The sequence below is a fragment of the Equus asinus genome, chromosome 1, assembly GCF_041296235.1.
Source record: "Equus asinus isolate D_3611 breed Donkey chromosome 1, EquAss-T2T_v2, whole genome shotgun sequence".
Classification (NCBI taxonomy): domain Eukaryota; kingdom Metazoa; phylum Chordata; class Mammalia; order Perissodactyla; family Equidae; genus Equus; species Equus asinus.
Window position 1 is genome coordinate 122978243 of NC_091790.1, and position 15304 is coordinate 122993546.

A 15304-nucleotide genomic window follows, 5' to 3' on the forward strand; every position below is an offset into this window, starting at 1 on the left:
ACTGAAACAAGAGAGCATTTCTAGATTAAATATTACACTAGCCATTACATTGATGGAGGAAAAAAGGAGAATTGACAGTTTGTGTTAGCTCTACTGATAGAAGGATGTGGTTTCTGTTCACTGAGGACTGTATAGCTTAATGGTTAAGAATGCAGTTCAAATTCTGCTTCTCCTTGCTAGCTGGCGTGCCTTGGGCACGTCATTCTCCCTAAGCCTTTCTTCTTCAGTAAAATGCCTACATCATAAGCTGGTGCAAGAAGTAAATAAGATAAGTCCAGTGTATGGCACATGGTATGTAGGTCCAGCTGCAGCTTTTCTGTTTATTATTCTAATTGAGCACCTTTCATTATAAACATCATTTCTTTTTACGTATTTGCATAAGTTAAATCTATTAAATATCTGTGATGGAATGTGTGTAATTTCTAAAACTATAGAGAAGAACACACTATCTGAAAAGTTAAAATATAAGTTCAGATAATATATTATGTGGACCTTCAAAGGATGTTAATTTTAAATTAATCAAACTTAAAAAAGTTTTTCCATTCTAAAGCTGTACATATTTCTTAAAAGTTTTCATTGTTGTATTAATCATGGGTAATGATTCATTAAATTAATAAATATTTTTCTTTTCCTATTGTTAAAGGTATCCTATATTTGAAAACCCCTACCCTTTGAGTATACATGAATCCCCTGTGACGTGTTGCGAATATTTTGCTGATTGCCCCGTGGACCTTATTCCTGCACTTTATTCTGTTGGAGCTAGACAGAAACGTCAAGGTTACAGCAAAAAGGTATTGAACATGAGTTCTAGTATTTAGTGTTACATTTCAGTATTTTATATTCATCATCTTGGAGTGTTTGATAATGTTGATAGCTTTTCTAGAGAAAATGTATAGGAAACCCTTTTTGAAAGTAAACTATATCATTTACTGTTGTTGTACATATATATATGAAGATGTATTTATGCTTGGAAGTTGCTTTATACAATAATCTTTTCTTATAGGAATGGCCCATCAATGGAGGTAATTGGGGCTTGGGTACTCAAAGCTACCCAGAAATAATTATTACAGGGTAAGTAAAAGACTGTTTTCACCAAATAAATCAATAATAACTAAATATAATCAAGAACACATGAATGTTAATTAATTGGGCAGGTAGTGCTTTCCTTTATGCTATACCATAATAAAAAATAATTTATTGTCTAGAACCTGCCAATTTACCCTAAATTTTACCTTCTTCCTCGTTTTGGTGACTGTCTTGTTTGTATACTTGACCTCAGAGAAAGAGAAAATGTCATTTTTTTTCTTCATCACATTCTTAACTCATTTGGTTTCATAGGCACGCTGATGGGTCGGTGAAGTTCTGGGATGCTTCTGCAGGTAAGTCTGTGGAATGTTATTTGTTGTATGTTGCACAGTCATTGCTTTTATACTACCTGTTTTAGAATGACTGTATAAGCTGCGTTTAATTTGAAATTTGGAGGCTGTAAATTTAATACCTGATTTATCACTGATATCAGCTTAGAATTTTTAATGGATTAAAGATATTCTTAAGGATATTATTAGCAAATCAAGAATAATTCTCAACAGAAGTACTCAAATTCTTCAAAATTTCTTCAGATCTTCTCCTCTTAACTCAGAGGTAGAAGTGGGAATATGTTTCAAATCAACAGAATTTTGTAGAATAAATATAATGCCTGATTCTGAACTTAGGTCACAAAAGTTTGTATCATCTTGGTGAAATATATATGGTGGTTACATAATAGCAGAAACAGGACGAATACTTTGAGTGGCTAATGTTTGCAAAACATACATCGCAAGCACTAAGAATTCAGTTAACTCAGGATGTATTATGTTTCCTCATGTAGAAGTGTTAGATAATATTGGTACCTTTTGTAGAGACAATATGTAGAAAATCATTTTAGAAAGCAAAATGTGTTCCTTATTATTTGTTATATTTCTACATTTTTTTACAAAATCTTCTTGTTACTCATTTTTTTCAGGTTATCTAAATTCATCATGATGGTGAATCTTTTTTTAATGAGTATAATGGGTACAACAATTGGTCACTGAGCACAGTGAATGCATCATCTAAAAGTATAATAGAGAAACGTAGACCTAGGAGTGAAAGTATGGTTCAAATAAATATAGGCTATTTTCCGTACATGGTGTGACAAATTAAATGTTACCTTATATTTGTTTTTTTTGTATTAAAGTATCTAATATGTATTATCTTCTCCCTAGTAACTCTGCAAGTATTATATAAACTGAAGACATCTAAAGTATTTGAAAAGTCAAGAAATAAAGATGACAGACCAAACACAGACATTGTAGATGAAGATCCGTATGCCATTCAGATCATCTCCTGGTGTCCAGAAAGTAGAATGCTGTGCATAGCCGGAGTTTCGGCTCACGTCATCATTTATAGATTCAGCAAACAGGAGGTGATCACAGAAGTCATTCCGGTAATAATCTCTTAATTACTTTCGATGTCAGATGTCTGACATTTTAAAATTTTTGAATTATTTAGAAGACTATTTGCAGTCAGTTTTGTCTAGAATTTTTTTTAAGACACCTCAGTATTCACATTGCCATCCATCTTTTGTGAAAAATAGCCAATTTTTATGCATATGTTCTTACTGAACATTTAAGTCCTTAAGGACGGTGTATATCTCATTTGAGGAAAGTTAATATGAGTTTGAGCACACTCTAATTAGGTACTTACAGGAGTGCCAGAAATTCTAAAATCATAATGCTTGTGTGTACACTCACACACACACATACACACAATCATGTTTAAAAAGCTGAGTCAGAAACAACATTTTTTCATTGCTAAATCCTTACATTTAGAAATCTTGCAAATTTTTACCTTTAAATGTGTTCTTTTCACTGAAGTATACATCTGTGTATATAAACTGTAATAAAATGAACAATAATTATTAGGAATGGGTAAACTGTTTCACTTTTACGACAGATGCTTGAAGTCCGATTGTTATATGAGATAAATGATGTGGAATCCCCAGAGGGTGAGCAGGCACCCCCTTTGCCAACCCCAGTGGGTGGGGCCAATCCTCAGCCCATTCCTCCTCAGTCTCATCCTTCCACCAGTAGCAGTTCATCTGATGGGCTTCGTGACAATGTCCCTTGTTTAAAGTAAGTTATAAAAAAATAGATGTTTTGAAAATAATCTTTTAATTTAGATGGTAAGCATTAGTTAAGTTATAGTAACATTTTTCTGTGATAGAGTAAAATGCCATAAGAGAACCTATTTTCGTTTTGCTGTGGTTTAACCCAACTCATTTTTTTGTGACATCAAGAGCAATATGATTGTGTTTCATGATTTTGTCCTTAACGTGCTAAGATTTGATCTCTAAACACACTGGTAGGTCAGTATGGATCTTTCCTATATATATAGCTCAGTCTTCTAAATCCAGTGATTTTTTTGGTCTGGATTTATATGTGGATCAAATGTATGTTTAGACTGCTTTCTACCACTCTGAAAATTCTGTTTTTTTTCAGTTTTTAGAGATTTAGGCATTTTGTAATCATTTTCCTAACTTTTCCTGAATCTGCTCAAGCACCACAGTGGTGGTGTTTAAATACCTTTATTGTAGCATTCCAGATTTGAATACCTTTTGCTCTTATACGGGAACAAATTGAATAAAGTTTTATTTTCCTTTTTCCTGTCCAATTTATATTATTGAGTGGTTAAGGTTTTTGAAAGACATGAGCCTTAAATATGGCAGAGAAATAAAACAATGAAGAGTTAAAATTATTGCAGAATTTCAAGAAGACTGTGTATTACATTTACAGAGAACTCATTTAGGATGATGACTGTGAAGTGGTTGTGGAAAATGTCAGCGATTCAGTATAAGAGTTGGGGGGCAAAAGCCAGACTGTGGTAGATTCGAGGGAGGGAGGGTGGTAAGAGAGACGATTGACATTTGTTAGAAAGAACCAGGCTTTGTTCTGTTTTCCTTCAACTTGCTAGACTCTCTTTTATTGGTGAATAGTTCAGCAGTTACTCTGGAGAGTGTGTGATCAAAAATGTATTAGATAAGGCAGATTCTTTGTATTACAATCATTTAAAAGGTATAGCTTTTTTTAAAAAGATCTTCTTTATATATGTTTACATAAATTCGAGCTTGTGTTTTCTATGCCGGTGGTTCTCGAACGGGTGATTTTGCTCCTCAGGAAGCATTTGGCCATGTCTGGAGACATTAATTGTCACAACAGAAGAATGAGAATGGATAATCATTTTGAAACTGCAAAGTCTCCAAACATTATTTTGGCATTTAAAATATATTTGTACAAATTATGGAGCTTTTTATAAAGACTCAACCCCTTAATGTTAAAAAGTAAACAAATTAGGGGCTGGCCCCGTGGCCAAGTGGTTAAGTTCGCGCTCTCCGCTGCAGGCGGCCCAGTGTTTCGTTGGTTCGAATCCTGGGCGCAGACATGGCACTGCTCATCAGACCACGCTGAGGTGGCGTCCCACATGCCACAACTAGAAGGACTCACAACGAAGAATATACAACTATGTACCGGGGAGCTTTGGGGAGAAAAAGGAAAAGATAAAATCTTAAAAAAAAAAAGTAAACAAATTAATTTACGTATATTAAAATGATAACCACTGTAGGTATAAAACATAACATCTACCACCCCCATTTTGTATTTTTAAAATCTAACATATTCTGTTATTTCTTGATCTGGTTTCTAATTTTTTTCCTAATTGGGAATTTTGCAGCAGATTTGGCTGGCTTATTTTTGCTTAAGAAGTTTTTTGTTTCTTTATACTAAGTGGAATAAGAATTGCATGAGTTCTGTGTGTCTTCATCATTTCAGTCTTAAATGTGTCTGTGTGTGCACTTCTAAAATTATCCCTAATGCTTATTCCTGCTCTTGAGAATCTAATCTAATGTGCACAATAACTATCCCAGAGGGAAGGTGGGCACTACCTTGAGCCTTACCCAATTCATACAACGAGAAAATAGCACACTCACACCCTTCGGCCTGTGCTTATATCAACAGAGGCTTTCTGTGATGGAGATGAAATGCTACTCAGTCTATCGCTCTCTCTTGAGATGGACACTTGCAGCTGATTAGTGGGTGTTTCCCTGAGAAGAATCAGAACTTCTGCCTCAACCAGTGTTCGGTTCTGAGTATATTGCCTTGCAGAGTTTGCACAGGCAGAAGTGACTATAACTCAGTTCGTATTAGGGGTGCCCCCAGTGATTCATGTTTACCCTGAAATTGGCAACATACTGACCCTTTTCTTACTTAGAGTGAGTCTAGCAAATATCTCAGCCAAAGGTCAGGTGTCATGGTCTTCTTCACTGGAAGTACCGAATAAATGATTCAAAAGGGTTCTTACCTCTGAGTTTGGTGTCAGGAGATTCAACATTTGAATAGTCTTCCTGATGTCCTTCCATACACTGTCACTCCAAGGCAGGTGCCTCAAGAGTTGTTGAAGTAAGCAGGCTTTGCATGTGTTTTACAAGAGCAATAACTGGAGAAAGTCTGTGCAATCAATATGTTCTTACAAAGTCAAAGCAGATTTTTTTTTTATAGTGTAAGTAGTCACAGAAAAAATAAATTGCTCATGTTTTAAAAAAAATTTTATCTTCCAATCTGTTTGAAGTTTACTGATCAAGTATTAGAGGTGTTGTGTCTAAGTAGCTTTATTCCTTAGAAAGTCTCACGCCCTTATAAACCCCTTGGACACTCCCCCTCACGTGCTTGTCGTGAGTTAACCAGTGTAAGTTTTGTACGAACTTACTCAGTGTGCGTGAGGCTGGGGAACACATCTGACCGTTTGCTGAGTAGTTCAGTTGAAGACCCGACCATCACCATGACCATCACTCATTCCTGTAAAGCCAACTCTTCATCCTGACGTCTTTTTGGGGGGCTTGGGAAGGGCCATGTAGAATCGCTCCATCTTCTTTTTCTCCCCTCCTCTGCCTCTGTCAGCCTCCAGCTCATTCATTCAGCCACTCAATACTGTGTACCCTCTCTGTGCTCAAGTGTTAAAAGTGCTGCAGGGTTTCTGCCTTTGTGGATGTTTACAAGCCTTTTTGATTCCTGCTTCATGACGTGTCTCCAGTCCAGCTTTTTCTGACTGTTTCACGTCAGGAGAATCCAGGAACTTCCTAACTGGACTCGCTGTTCTGCTTCACCTTGCTCACCTGCACCCAATTCATCTTCCCAAATAGTTCTTCCAAACCTTCGTTGGCTTTAATTCTTTAATAATGAAAATGTGTTGCTTCTGTGTAATTTGACCATTGGCAAGGCTCTTTCCTAGGCGCTGATAATGTCCTCATATCATGGTTAGGTGGTAATATTTCCAATTTTAGACAAGAAGGTGGCGGGTAAGTGGCAGAGCCGGGACTCTCACTCCAGCTTTTCGAAAGCCCGAGTTCTTTCTGCCAACATCAGACCTTTGCAGCCAGGCCTTGAAGGCCCTCCAGGGTCCAGCCCTGGCCTATCTTGCTATGCTGATGACCGCACACCCCTCCACTGTAACCACACTTACATACTTGTTAATCTTTGACTATGGGTCTTTTACTTTATCTTGTTTGCTTATGTTTTGCAAAAGCAGTATTTTTTTGAGCGCTATTCAGCAGTTATTTTGGAAAGAGTCTGTGTGTTCAAAAATTCTATCAGCTCAAAGTCAAAGTCAATTTTTTTTTTATAATATAAGTGGTCACACACACAAGTTACTTTCCCACTTTTTTTTACTTGTTCTTTAACTCATTATGTTTTTAGCCCGTTTTCGTTGAGTTAGACCATATTTGTAAGTTTTAAGTCTACTTTTCTAACTTCCACTTTTCTTCTAACTTTTCTTCCTCTTCTTAATTCCTGGGCCGCTGCTTCTCTTCGTTCTTCTCCCCTCCCCTCCTGCTCTCCCCCTCCCCACTTCTCCCTGTCTCGCTCTGTCCCCCACTTAATAGTGGAACTTACGTATGATCTCTTATGTTTCTTATTTATGTACACGTTTCATCTTCAACTAGATTAAGTGCTTCTAGAGGACAAGATTCCAATTTTTACATTTTTTAATATCTAGCATTATTTTGTGTATAAAGTTATTTTTATATATTATTTATGCATGGCTTTATAATTACATAGCCTAATAAGATAATTGAAGATGAGTTAAAAGGTACTATGTTTTCCTTTATTACAGAGTTAAAAATTCACCACTTAAACAGTCTCCAGGTTATCAGACTGAACTAGTTATTCAGTTGGTGTGGGTGGGTGGAGAGCCACCACAACAAATAACCAGCCTGGCAGTCAATTCTTCCTACGGCTTGTGAGTATCCTTTATGTGTTCCTCAGACTCTTTATAGTATTTTTTTATTTTTAAAACTAAAAAAGAATGGTCTTTATTATAGCATCACTTAAAAATTTGTTGTTTAGGGGCCGGCCCCGTGGCCGAGTGGTTAAGTTTGCGCACTCTACCTTTGGCGGCCCAGGGTTTCGCTGGTTTGGATCCTGGGCAAGGACATGGCACTGTTCATCAGGCCACGTTGAGGCGACGTCCCACATGCCAGAACTAGAAGGACCCGCAACTAAAATATACAACTATGTACTGGGGGGATTTGGGGAGAAAAAGCAGAAAAAAAAGGAAGATTGACAACAGTTGTTAGCTCAGGTGCCAATCTTTAGGGAAAAAAAAATTGTTGTTTAACTTTAATTTTAGACCAAATTCATGTTTATTTGGAACATAATTCTGCTCTGAATAATTTACTCTGGGTGTGCTTATACTCCTTCCTGATGAAAAGTTAAATATCTCAGGGACCAATGAATTATTTGAGATAAAGGTTTAAAGTTGATATATCTTCTCCTATATATACTCTCAGAAATAATTCTCATAGTAGTACTCAGGCTAATGAAAGTCTAACAAAGTTAACTTGAGTAAATTGTAAAGATGTAGTAATAGTTTAGTAAACTATTCATCTATACTACAGGTATATTTATTTATCAGCTCCTGCCTTCAAGTGTATAGTGTTAATTGTACATACTTTTTATTATAATATGCTAGACTTAGTATTTATTTTGGTTTGTTTTAAAAATCAACATTGTAGTATAAGAGAGACCACATGCTAACTGTTCAGCCCCAGGGCTTCTGATCATGTGTGGGTCACTGTCTCCTTCCATGATGCCAGCCTGAGGGACTCTGTCATCAGTCTTCCTCCTCCTTGTAGCCACTGCTACCAACTCTGTCTCCTGCAGTTGTGCGCCCAGCTAAGACCGGCTCGGTCTGAGATAGTCTTCGCTCATGTCCTTTATTTGCTACCCCGCAATGTAAGAACACAACCTTCTGTTTAATATTTTACTGCCCACATTCATGAAGGAAACAAACAGGATATAAGAAAAAGGACCAGTAGGAAGTTGCAAATCAGTTGATCTCAAGCCTTGTTGGGCTCACAGTTGTATCTCGTTTAGCTCTTCTTGTGTATTTTTAAAATTTGAACTAGTTGCCAAGATTATTTAATGTGAAAATCCGTATGTAGAGCTTCCGCTGAAGGGGTGCTCTGACGGAGTCTCCCTTCCTGCAGGCAGCAGTCAGCGGGAGCCCAGCCGAGCTTTTCCTCCTCGCACGGGTCGTGCACTCTCCAGCTCATCCAGCTCTTATCTGGCCTGTTTTACTCACTTATGTAGCCCCTCTTACATTTCAGTTTTTGACTCGTGGCTTAAGAGATTTAAAAAGAGTAAAATTCCTTTCTTCATAGTTGCTTGGTTTGTAGTTCCTGATTCATAATTGAGAAGGTATTTGGCATACTCCAGAGGGAGGCCTCCAAGATTTGTGCTTTCCCCTCTTTACTCTTGACTGTAGGGATTACCAACCTTTCCCAAAGGTGTAGTCCTCTCTTCCCCAGTGGAAGGGAATGTCTTGGGCTGAGGAGCTCAGAATGCCCCCAAGTCAGAAAAATAGTTGTATTGCCCAGCATGGGGATTTGTGTCCCTCATCAAGTTTCAACTCCTGTGCCAAGTTTTTTTATAATGATATTGATTTGTAATCATAATACCTGCAGAAGATCTGCAGAGTTCCATGAGAAGGCATATGTAACCTGTATTTCCATGTCTGTGCTCATCTTCTGTTTCAAAGAGAAATTTTCTGAAAGACCCATCATGCTGCTTTTTCAGCCGTAGAGAGTACAGTACATTTTCTTGTAATTATTTATGCTAAAATATTTGTTCTTTTCCTATTTCTAGGGTGGTTTTTGGCAATTGTAATGGCATTGCAATGGTTGACTACCTCCAGAAAGCAGTGCTCCTCAACCTGGGCACTATTGAATTATATGGCTCCAATGATCCTTATCGGAGAGAACCCCGGTCTCCTCGTAAATCTCGACAACCCTCAGGAGGTAAAAAGAAAAAATCCTGAGTTTTAGGATTTTTGAAAATGCTGAGGTTACTTCTGTGAATATGAGTACTTCGGTTAGGTAAATAGCTTGTCTGATTTAGTCTATATGTATAAACTATCAGAAATAGTAAAAGATTTGAGTCTGTTTTGTATTGTTATTAGATTTTTGCTATTGTTTTTAACGTGTTAGGATTATATTTAACATTGGGAAACAACCACAGTGTCTGACGTCTTTAGCTAGATTATAATGACAGGAAAATTCTTCCCGTTATTACAGAACAAAAATTAGTTTCAAAGTTTTGCCCCTTTTATTGTTTGGTATTGTGAGACCAACAATTCATTGTTTCAGTTATTTAACTCAAAGGAATCATTTCCCATGTGGAAAAAAAGGAGATTCAAAAGTGAATTTGAATTCTGTGAAATATAGTCTTCTCAGATAGCCTTGATTCAGTGCGTCCCCAGATCCACTAAGAATTCGCTTTATAGCATTCTTTTGTGTTTGCTAGGTAATTTGTGTCAATTTTAAATGTTTCAGTACTGTATAGTTGGCTGTCTATACCAGTACTCCTCGCCTTTGTTTGTTTACCTCATGGCATACACAGAAAAGGGCACTGGATCTCTGGCACATGGGGTGTGTTAATGAGGTGCCAGCACAACTGGCCTGCAGGCTCCAGTCTCCCCAGGATCTGCCCAGCTGGCCCAGGGGTTGGTGGGAACCGAGTGGGCCGACTCTGCATTTGCAGAATGTCGGGGTGCTGTGCAACACTGGGAAGCTCTGTCTGCAGCTCCTGACTCAGTCCCTCTGCACGAGAATTCTGTGGGATTCATTTCTCCAGTGCTCTCGGACATTATCAGCTAATACTGCCTGGGTCACAGTTCATGGGAGAAGGAACAAAAGGGGACGGGATCTGGACCTTACTGTGGCTTTGGCTTGAGGGTTGAACTTTTTATTTTCCATTTTTGTTTGTGTGTGTGATCATTTTGTCTTGTCTTATCTTCAGCAGAAATTACTGTCCCAGCCACACCATCCTAGTACCTTTGTCTCCTTTTTTTCTTCCCCTTTTCATTGCTGCACTAAGGGGTGCTGCTCGTGGCTTCTTGCATGTGCGGCCTTTCTAGCTTATATTCTGAATCTGTGAACAAACTCCGTTCCTCTTTTTTAAGTAAGTTATTTATTCCATGTCAGTAAAGTCACGACGTGTTTGTTTGTTGTCTGTAAAATCATTATTTTTTCTCAATTGTTTTTAAAAGAGCTTATTAGAACATTCTGTATCGAAAATAATATACTCATTACTTAAGTTCATTTCATGATATGTATATGAACACAGCTATTGAAGTGTTTGTGTTCCAGTCCAGTTTCTTTATAAAGCAAAGAAACTAATGTTTAGTGTTGGTAGGTTGGAGCATTGTCATGATAGAGAAGAAGTTTTTGGGGGGAAAGAAATACTTTTAACAATTTTACAACAAACTTGTGGTAAATTTTATTACTCCTAAAATTAACTTCTTTTCTCCTTGAGATCTCATTATAGTTTACATAAAATTGCTAGAAATGAAATACCTAAATTTATCCAAGGATAGAGACCAATTTTACCATGTGATTTAAAAAATATCTTTTTCTTAAATTTCACTGCCTCCTGCTTTATTCTGTAGTAAACCCCAAAGTATTATTCATATTATTATTTGTTTCATTTTGTGTTGAGGAGTTAGATGTTTAGGCACACGAGAACTATTTGAGTTTTTTTTTAATCAAGTTAAGATATTTACTTATGGTTATTGTGCTCACTTTAACAATATCTAGGATTATGTTTTAAATAAAAATTAAAAGAAAATTATTTTAAAATATGCTTTAACATCTTAAGAATATTTGGGCCTTAATTATAAAATATGGTTATTTATATTTAGAATAAAATTAAATAGAGAATAATTGGTACTAAAATTCTTTAATTACATTCATATAAAAAATTATATTCTTGCTAAAGTGTATATTTTATAATATGTTCTTGAAACGTAGACCAAATGCCATCAAATTGTTCTTCTGTCTTTTTTATAGATCAGTTTGAATGGAGAAATTTTTTGCTACTAATAGATGCTGATATATTTTCGTAAAGAATAAGATGTCACTCCTGAAATTATTTTATAAGATAAAGCATTGTTTTTTAAGTTTAAAAGTTTTCTGGCTGTATTAAAATACAGTTGACCTATTGACTGAAATATGTATGGTGTTGTCGTGATAAAAATTATGAAACTGTCACAGAGACAAGGAGTGCTCAAGTATTTCAGCTCCCTGTGTATCTGCTGAAAGTCTTAAATGCACTGAAAGTGAAACCTGATAATTTATGTCTTGTTTTGCTGGCCACTTTTTCACTCAATAAAGGACACAAAAGGGAAATTTCTATTCTGAATATAATTCTGAACCCCAAATAAGATCTAATTAGTCCTGTGGAAGCGATAGACACTTGAGAAACAGTGCTTGCTTAGTCTTGGAAGTTGATAATTATAAAGAGAGAAATTTAGAGACAGAAAGTTGTATCTAGACTTTAAGAAAGATATTTTCAAAAGTTAAGGAGAGGAGGATCTAAAAATGAAGTTTTTGACTGTACAATGGCAATTACTTTCAAGTCTTCAGTATCTTCAATAAGACACAAAAGAGAAATAGCTATGGAGCCCAGTAGTGCTAGTTGAAATTTCTCTGTGTGTTTGTGTATTATAAGAAACGAAAGATACTATATAAGAAATAAGGGATACAATCAAGAATGGATAAAAATGTTGCATAGATCACTAAGTACTGTGTTGAATTAAGGCTGATTTCTAAAAAATTGGAAATATAGCAAAATGTTTGGTTACAATGAAAATATAGTTAAAGAAGGATTAGGACCCCGCTTTAGAGATGGTTTGAAATGATAGTTGAAAAACAGAATGTAGGATTAAATAGCTTTGTTTCTCAGCTCTCCATTAGGAAGAATGACATTTCTCTCTGGAAAATATGAAAAATAATAAAGAGAAATTAAAGTCTAAGCTACATTGTGTAAATAAAGCAGACCAAGCAATAATAAAAAGATTTCAAGAGAATTTGTAAATGGTACCCCCAGTTGATGAAAGTCAAATATTCTACAAATCAATAAATTTGATGTACAAATCAGTCAAACTTCTGGAATGATTTGATAAGTAGCTGGTGCCTTGTATGGGTATTGAAAATAGAGATATGGGTAAAAGACAGCAGGAATTCACAAAAAGTAAGTTGTGCCGAAATCAGCATTACTTTTTAATCTGGTAACTGCATTAATGGCTCATGGCAGCCTGTTGGCATAGTGTTCCTGAAGTTAACCAGGTATTTGATAAGAATTCCATGATGCTTTTGTGAACCAGACAGGTGGAAGTGACTTACATACCTAGTTCAGTTTGATGATTGCAAGAACGATTAAGCCAGGAGTCGAAAAACCCTGTCTGTGGGCCAGATGTGGCCCCATGCCTGTTTTGCAAGTACAGATTCGTTAAAACAGCGCCACCTTTATTTGCTTATGTGTGTTATCTATGGCTGCTTTTGTGCTACAATGTTAGAGCTGAGTAGTTGCGACAGATTGATGCCAAAAACCAATCTGAACCTTCACAGAAAACGTTTGCCAACCCCTGGATTAAACCACAGAACCTAGTGGGTCAGTTTGTGGCCTGACAGTAGCTTTGACCTAGTGTCCCTCAGCTACTGGATATATTATGTTGAATAACGTATGATTATGTTTTGTTGAACATTTTAAATAGTAAAGTAAGCTTCCTGTTTAAACATTTGAAAGAGAAGACGTTCTTACTGTCCTTATTTAAAGGGTAACTACTACATTTGATGGCAAAGACCCATAAAGATAGTTGTAGGTAGAAATCATAAATTAAACCAAGGAAATGAAGTTTATCAGCAGTAAATGTTAAGTCCTGTGTTTAGGTTATAAAGATTGATTACATACACACAGAATAGAAAATTGGCTCAAGACTAGTTCATGTGAACATGCTTGGAGGTTTGATGTTAGTTTAGGCAGATCTGAGTTAAATCTCAGCCCTCCTTTTATGTGTGTGATATTAGAGAAGATACTCCTCTGAGGCTCAGAGTCCTTATCTGTAAAGTGGGGCGGATCACCCCTCATAAAGTTACTATTGTAATCGACAAGTGGGACGGCAGCATATGTAACGTACCACATCTTGTGAGTGGAGTGTTGTTGGCACTCAAGTGGTTGTTCTGTTACTAGTGACCACAACTCAATGTGTGCCAGTAATGTGACATAACTGCTGAATGTACTTATTTGAGAAGTGTAGAAGATTTTAAATTACCCATTGTGTTTCCTCCTCATTTTGAAAGCAGGTTATAGAGAAAACAAATTTTTACCCAACTGTGCACAACTTTCGACTGTTAAAATCTCTCTGATGATGACAAAGACATTGACTGTCTGTAGAAGTAATTAGGTGTTTGCCACTGAATAAGATCCCTAAAACACTCAGTGCCTCAGTTTCTTCTTCTGTAAAAAGAGGATAATCTGTCCACCTCCTTGGCTCCAGTGAGGGTTAAATGGGTCAAGCACGTAGAACAGAATCTGGCACATAATGAGCACTTAGTAAATGTTGGTTATTACCAGCCAGCTAATTGGATTGGGATGCATTTGGGCAAAGCGTAGATCACTGTATTGCTGGAATATTTGTTGAAGGGAATCTGGCAGTAACAGAGAAGAAGGATTAGAATATATGCTGTGAAATTCTTTCGTATATATTCATTCAGTTATTCCACACATATTAGCTGAGCACGTACCATGTGCTATGCACTGTTACGAGTAATAAAACAGACAAAAATCTCTCTGCCCTCGTGAAACTCACACTCTACTGGACAAGATGGACAATTAAAAAAGATAAGTAATATATAGTAAGTTGCATAATGGTGCTAAAGGGAAAAATAATTAAATGAGGGGGGATTTGAGATATCAGTGACACTGGTGGTAAATTTTAGATAGAGTATCCAGGTGACTGTTGAGTAAAGATTTACAGGAAGTGGGAGAGCTCTTATCCATGAGGAGGTCCTTGGAAAGAACACTTCAAACTGAAGAGAGTAAGTACAGTAGCTCTGAAGCAGTATACACGGGGAGTCCAAGGCACAGTGAGGAGTAAGCATGGCCAGGGTAGAGAGAGGGATGTGGGCATGCACAGGTGCAAGGAGAGGAGGTCAAGTCAGAGAGAACAGTGAGCTACACCACAGCCATGTACCAGAGGATCATATCCATCAGCCAGTCATGGAGGGTTGGACATCAGCTCTTACCCTGAGTCAGATGGAAGGCAGTGAAGTGGTTCTTGGCTCATTCAGTAATTTAATATCTAAATTAAATCATCTCTGTCACGTTCTTTAATTTAGCTTCCTAAATGTTTCTTCCTAGACTATTTTAAGAATGGAAATTATATCACATAGTACATTTTTATAGTGTTTAGTAGCAGTTGACAAAATACTGAAGGCTTAAAATTTCAAAATTGGTTATTTTTATTCAGTACTAGGCTCATTGTAATACTGGAGTTTATTATCACTACCATGTATTTATTTTTTTATGGAGGTATAATTGATTTTTAACATTATGTTAGTTTCAGGTCTACCGTACAATGATTCGACATTTGTATTACATTGCAAAATGGTCACCAGAGGAAGTCTGGTTAACATCCCTTATCTTACATAGTTACAAAAATATTTTTTTCTTGTGATGAGAACTCTTAAGATCCACTCGCTTGGCAACTTTCAAATATGCAATATAGTAGTATTAAGTATAGTCGACCTGCTATATGTTATATCCCCCATGACTGACTTATTTTATGACTGGAAGTTTGTAACTTTTGATCCACTTTATTTGTTTCTCCCACCCCCCCCACCCCTCACCTCTGGCAGCCACCAATCTGTTGTCTCTATCCATAAGCTTGGGTTTTTTGT

General features: G+C 36.7%; 1 protein-coding gene across 6 annotated transcripts in view; it reads left to right on the plus strand.

The window, feature by feature from the left end:
• The window catches only part of STXBP5 (syntaxin binding protein 5), a 163058-nt gene that overhangs the window by 101522 nt on the left and 46232 nt on the right, over positions 1-15304 (plus strand). For all 6 annotated transcript variants that reach the window (XR_011502593.1, XR_006526709.2, XM_014850645.3 and 3 more), the window contains 7 exons: positions 644-791; positions 1004-1071; positions 1339-1379; positions 2244-2464; positions 2974-3152; positions 7180-7305; positions 9213-9364. Coding sequence is in view for 4 of the 6 variants with exons in the window: in XM_014850645.3 (XP_014706131.1) it covers positions 644-791; positions 1004-1071; positions 1339-1379; positions 2244-2464; positions 2974-3152; positions 7180-7305; positions 9213-9364 (935 nt within the window). In the remaining 2 variants the exon portion in view is untranslated. The remainder of the gene's footprint in view (positions 1-643; positions 792-1003; positions 1072-1338; positions 1380-2243; positions 2465-2973; positions 3153-7179; positions 7306-9212; positions 9365-15304) is intronic.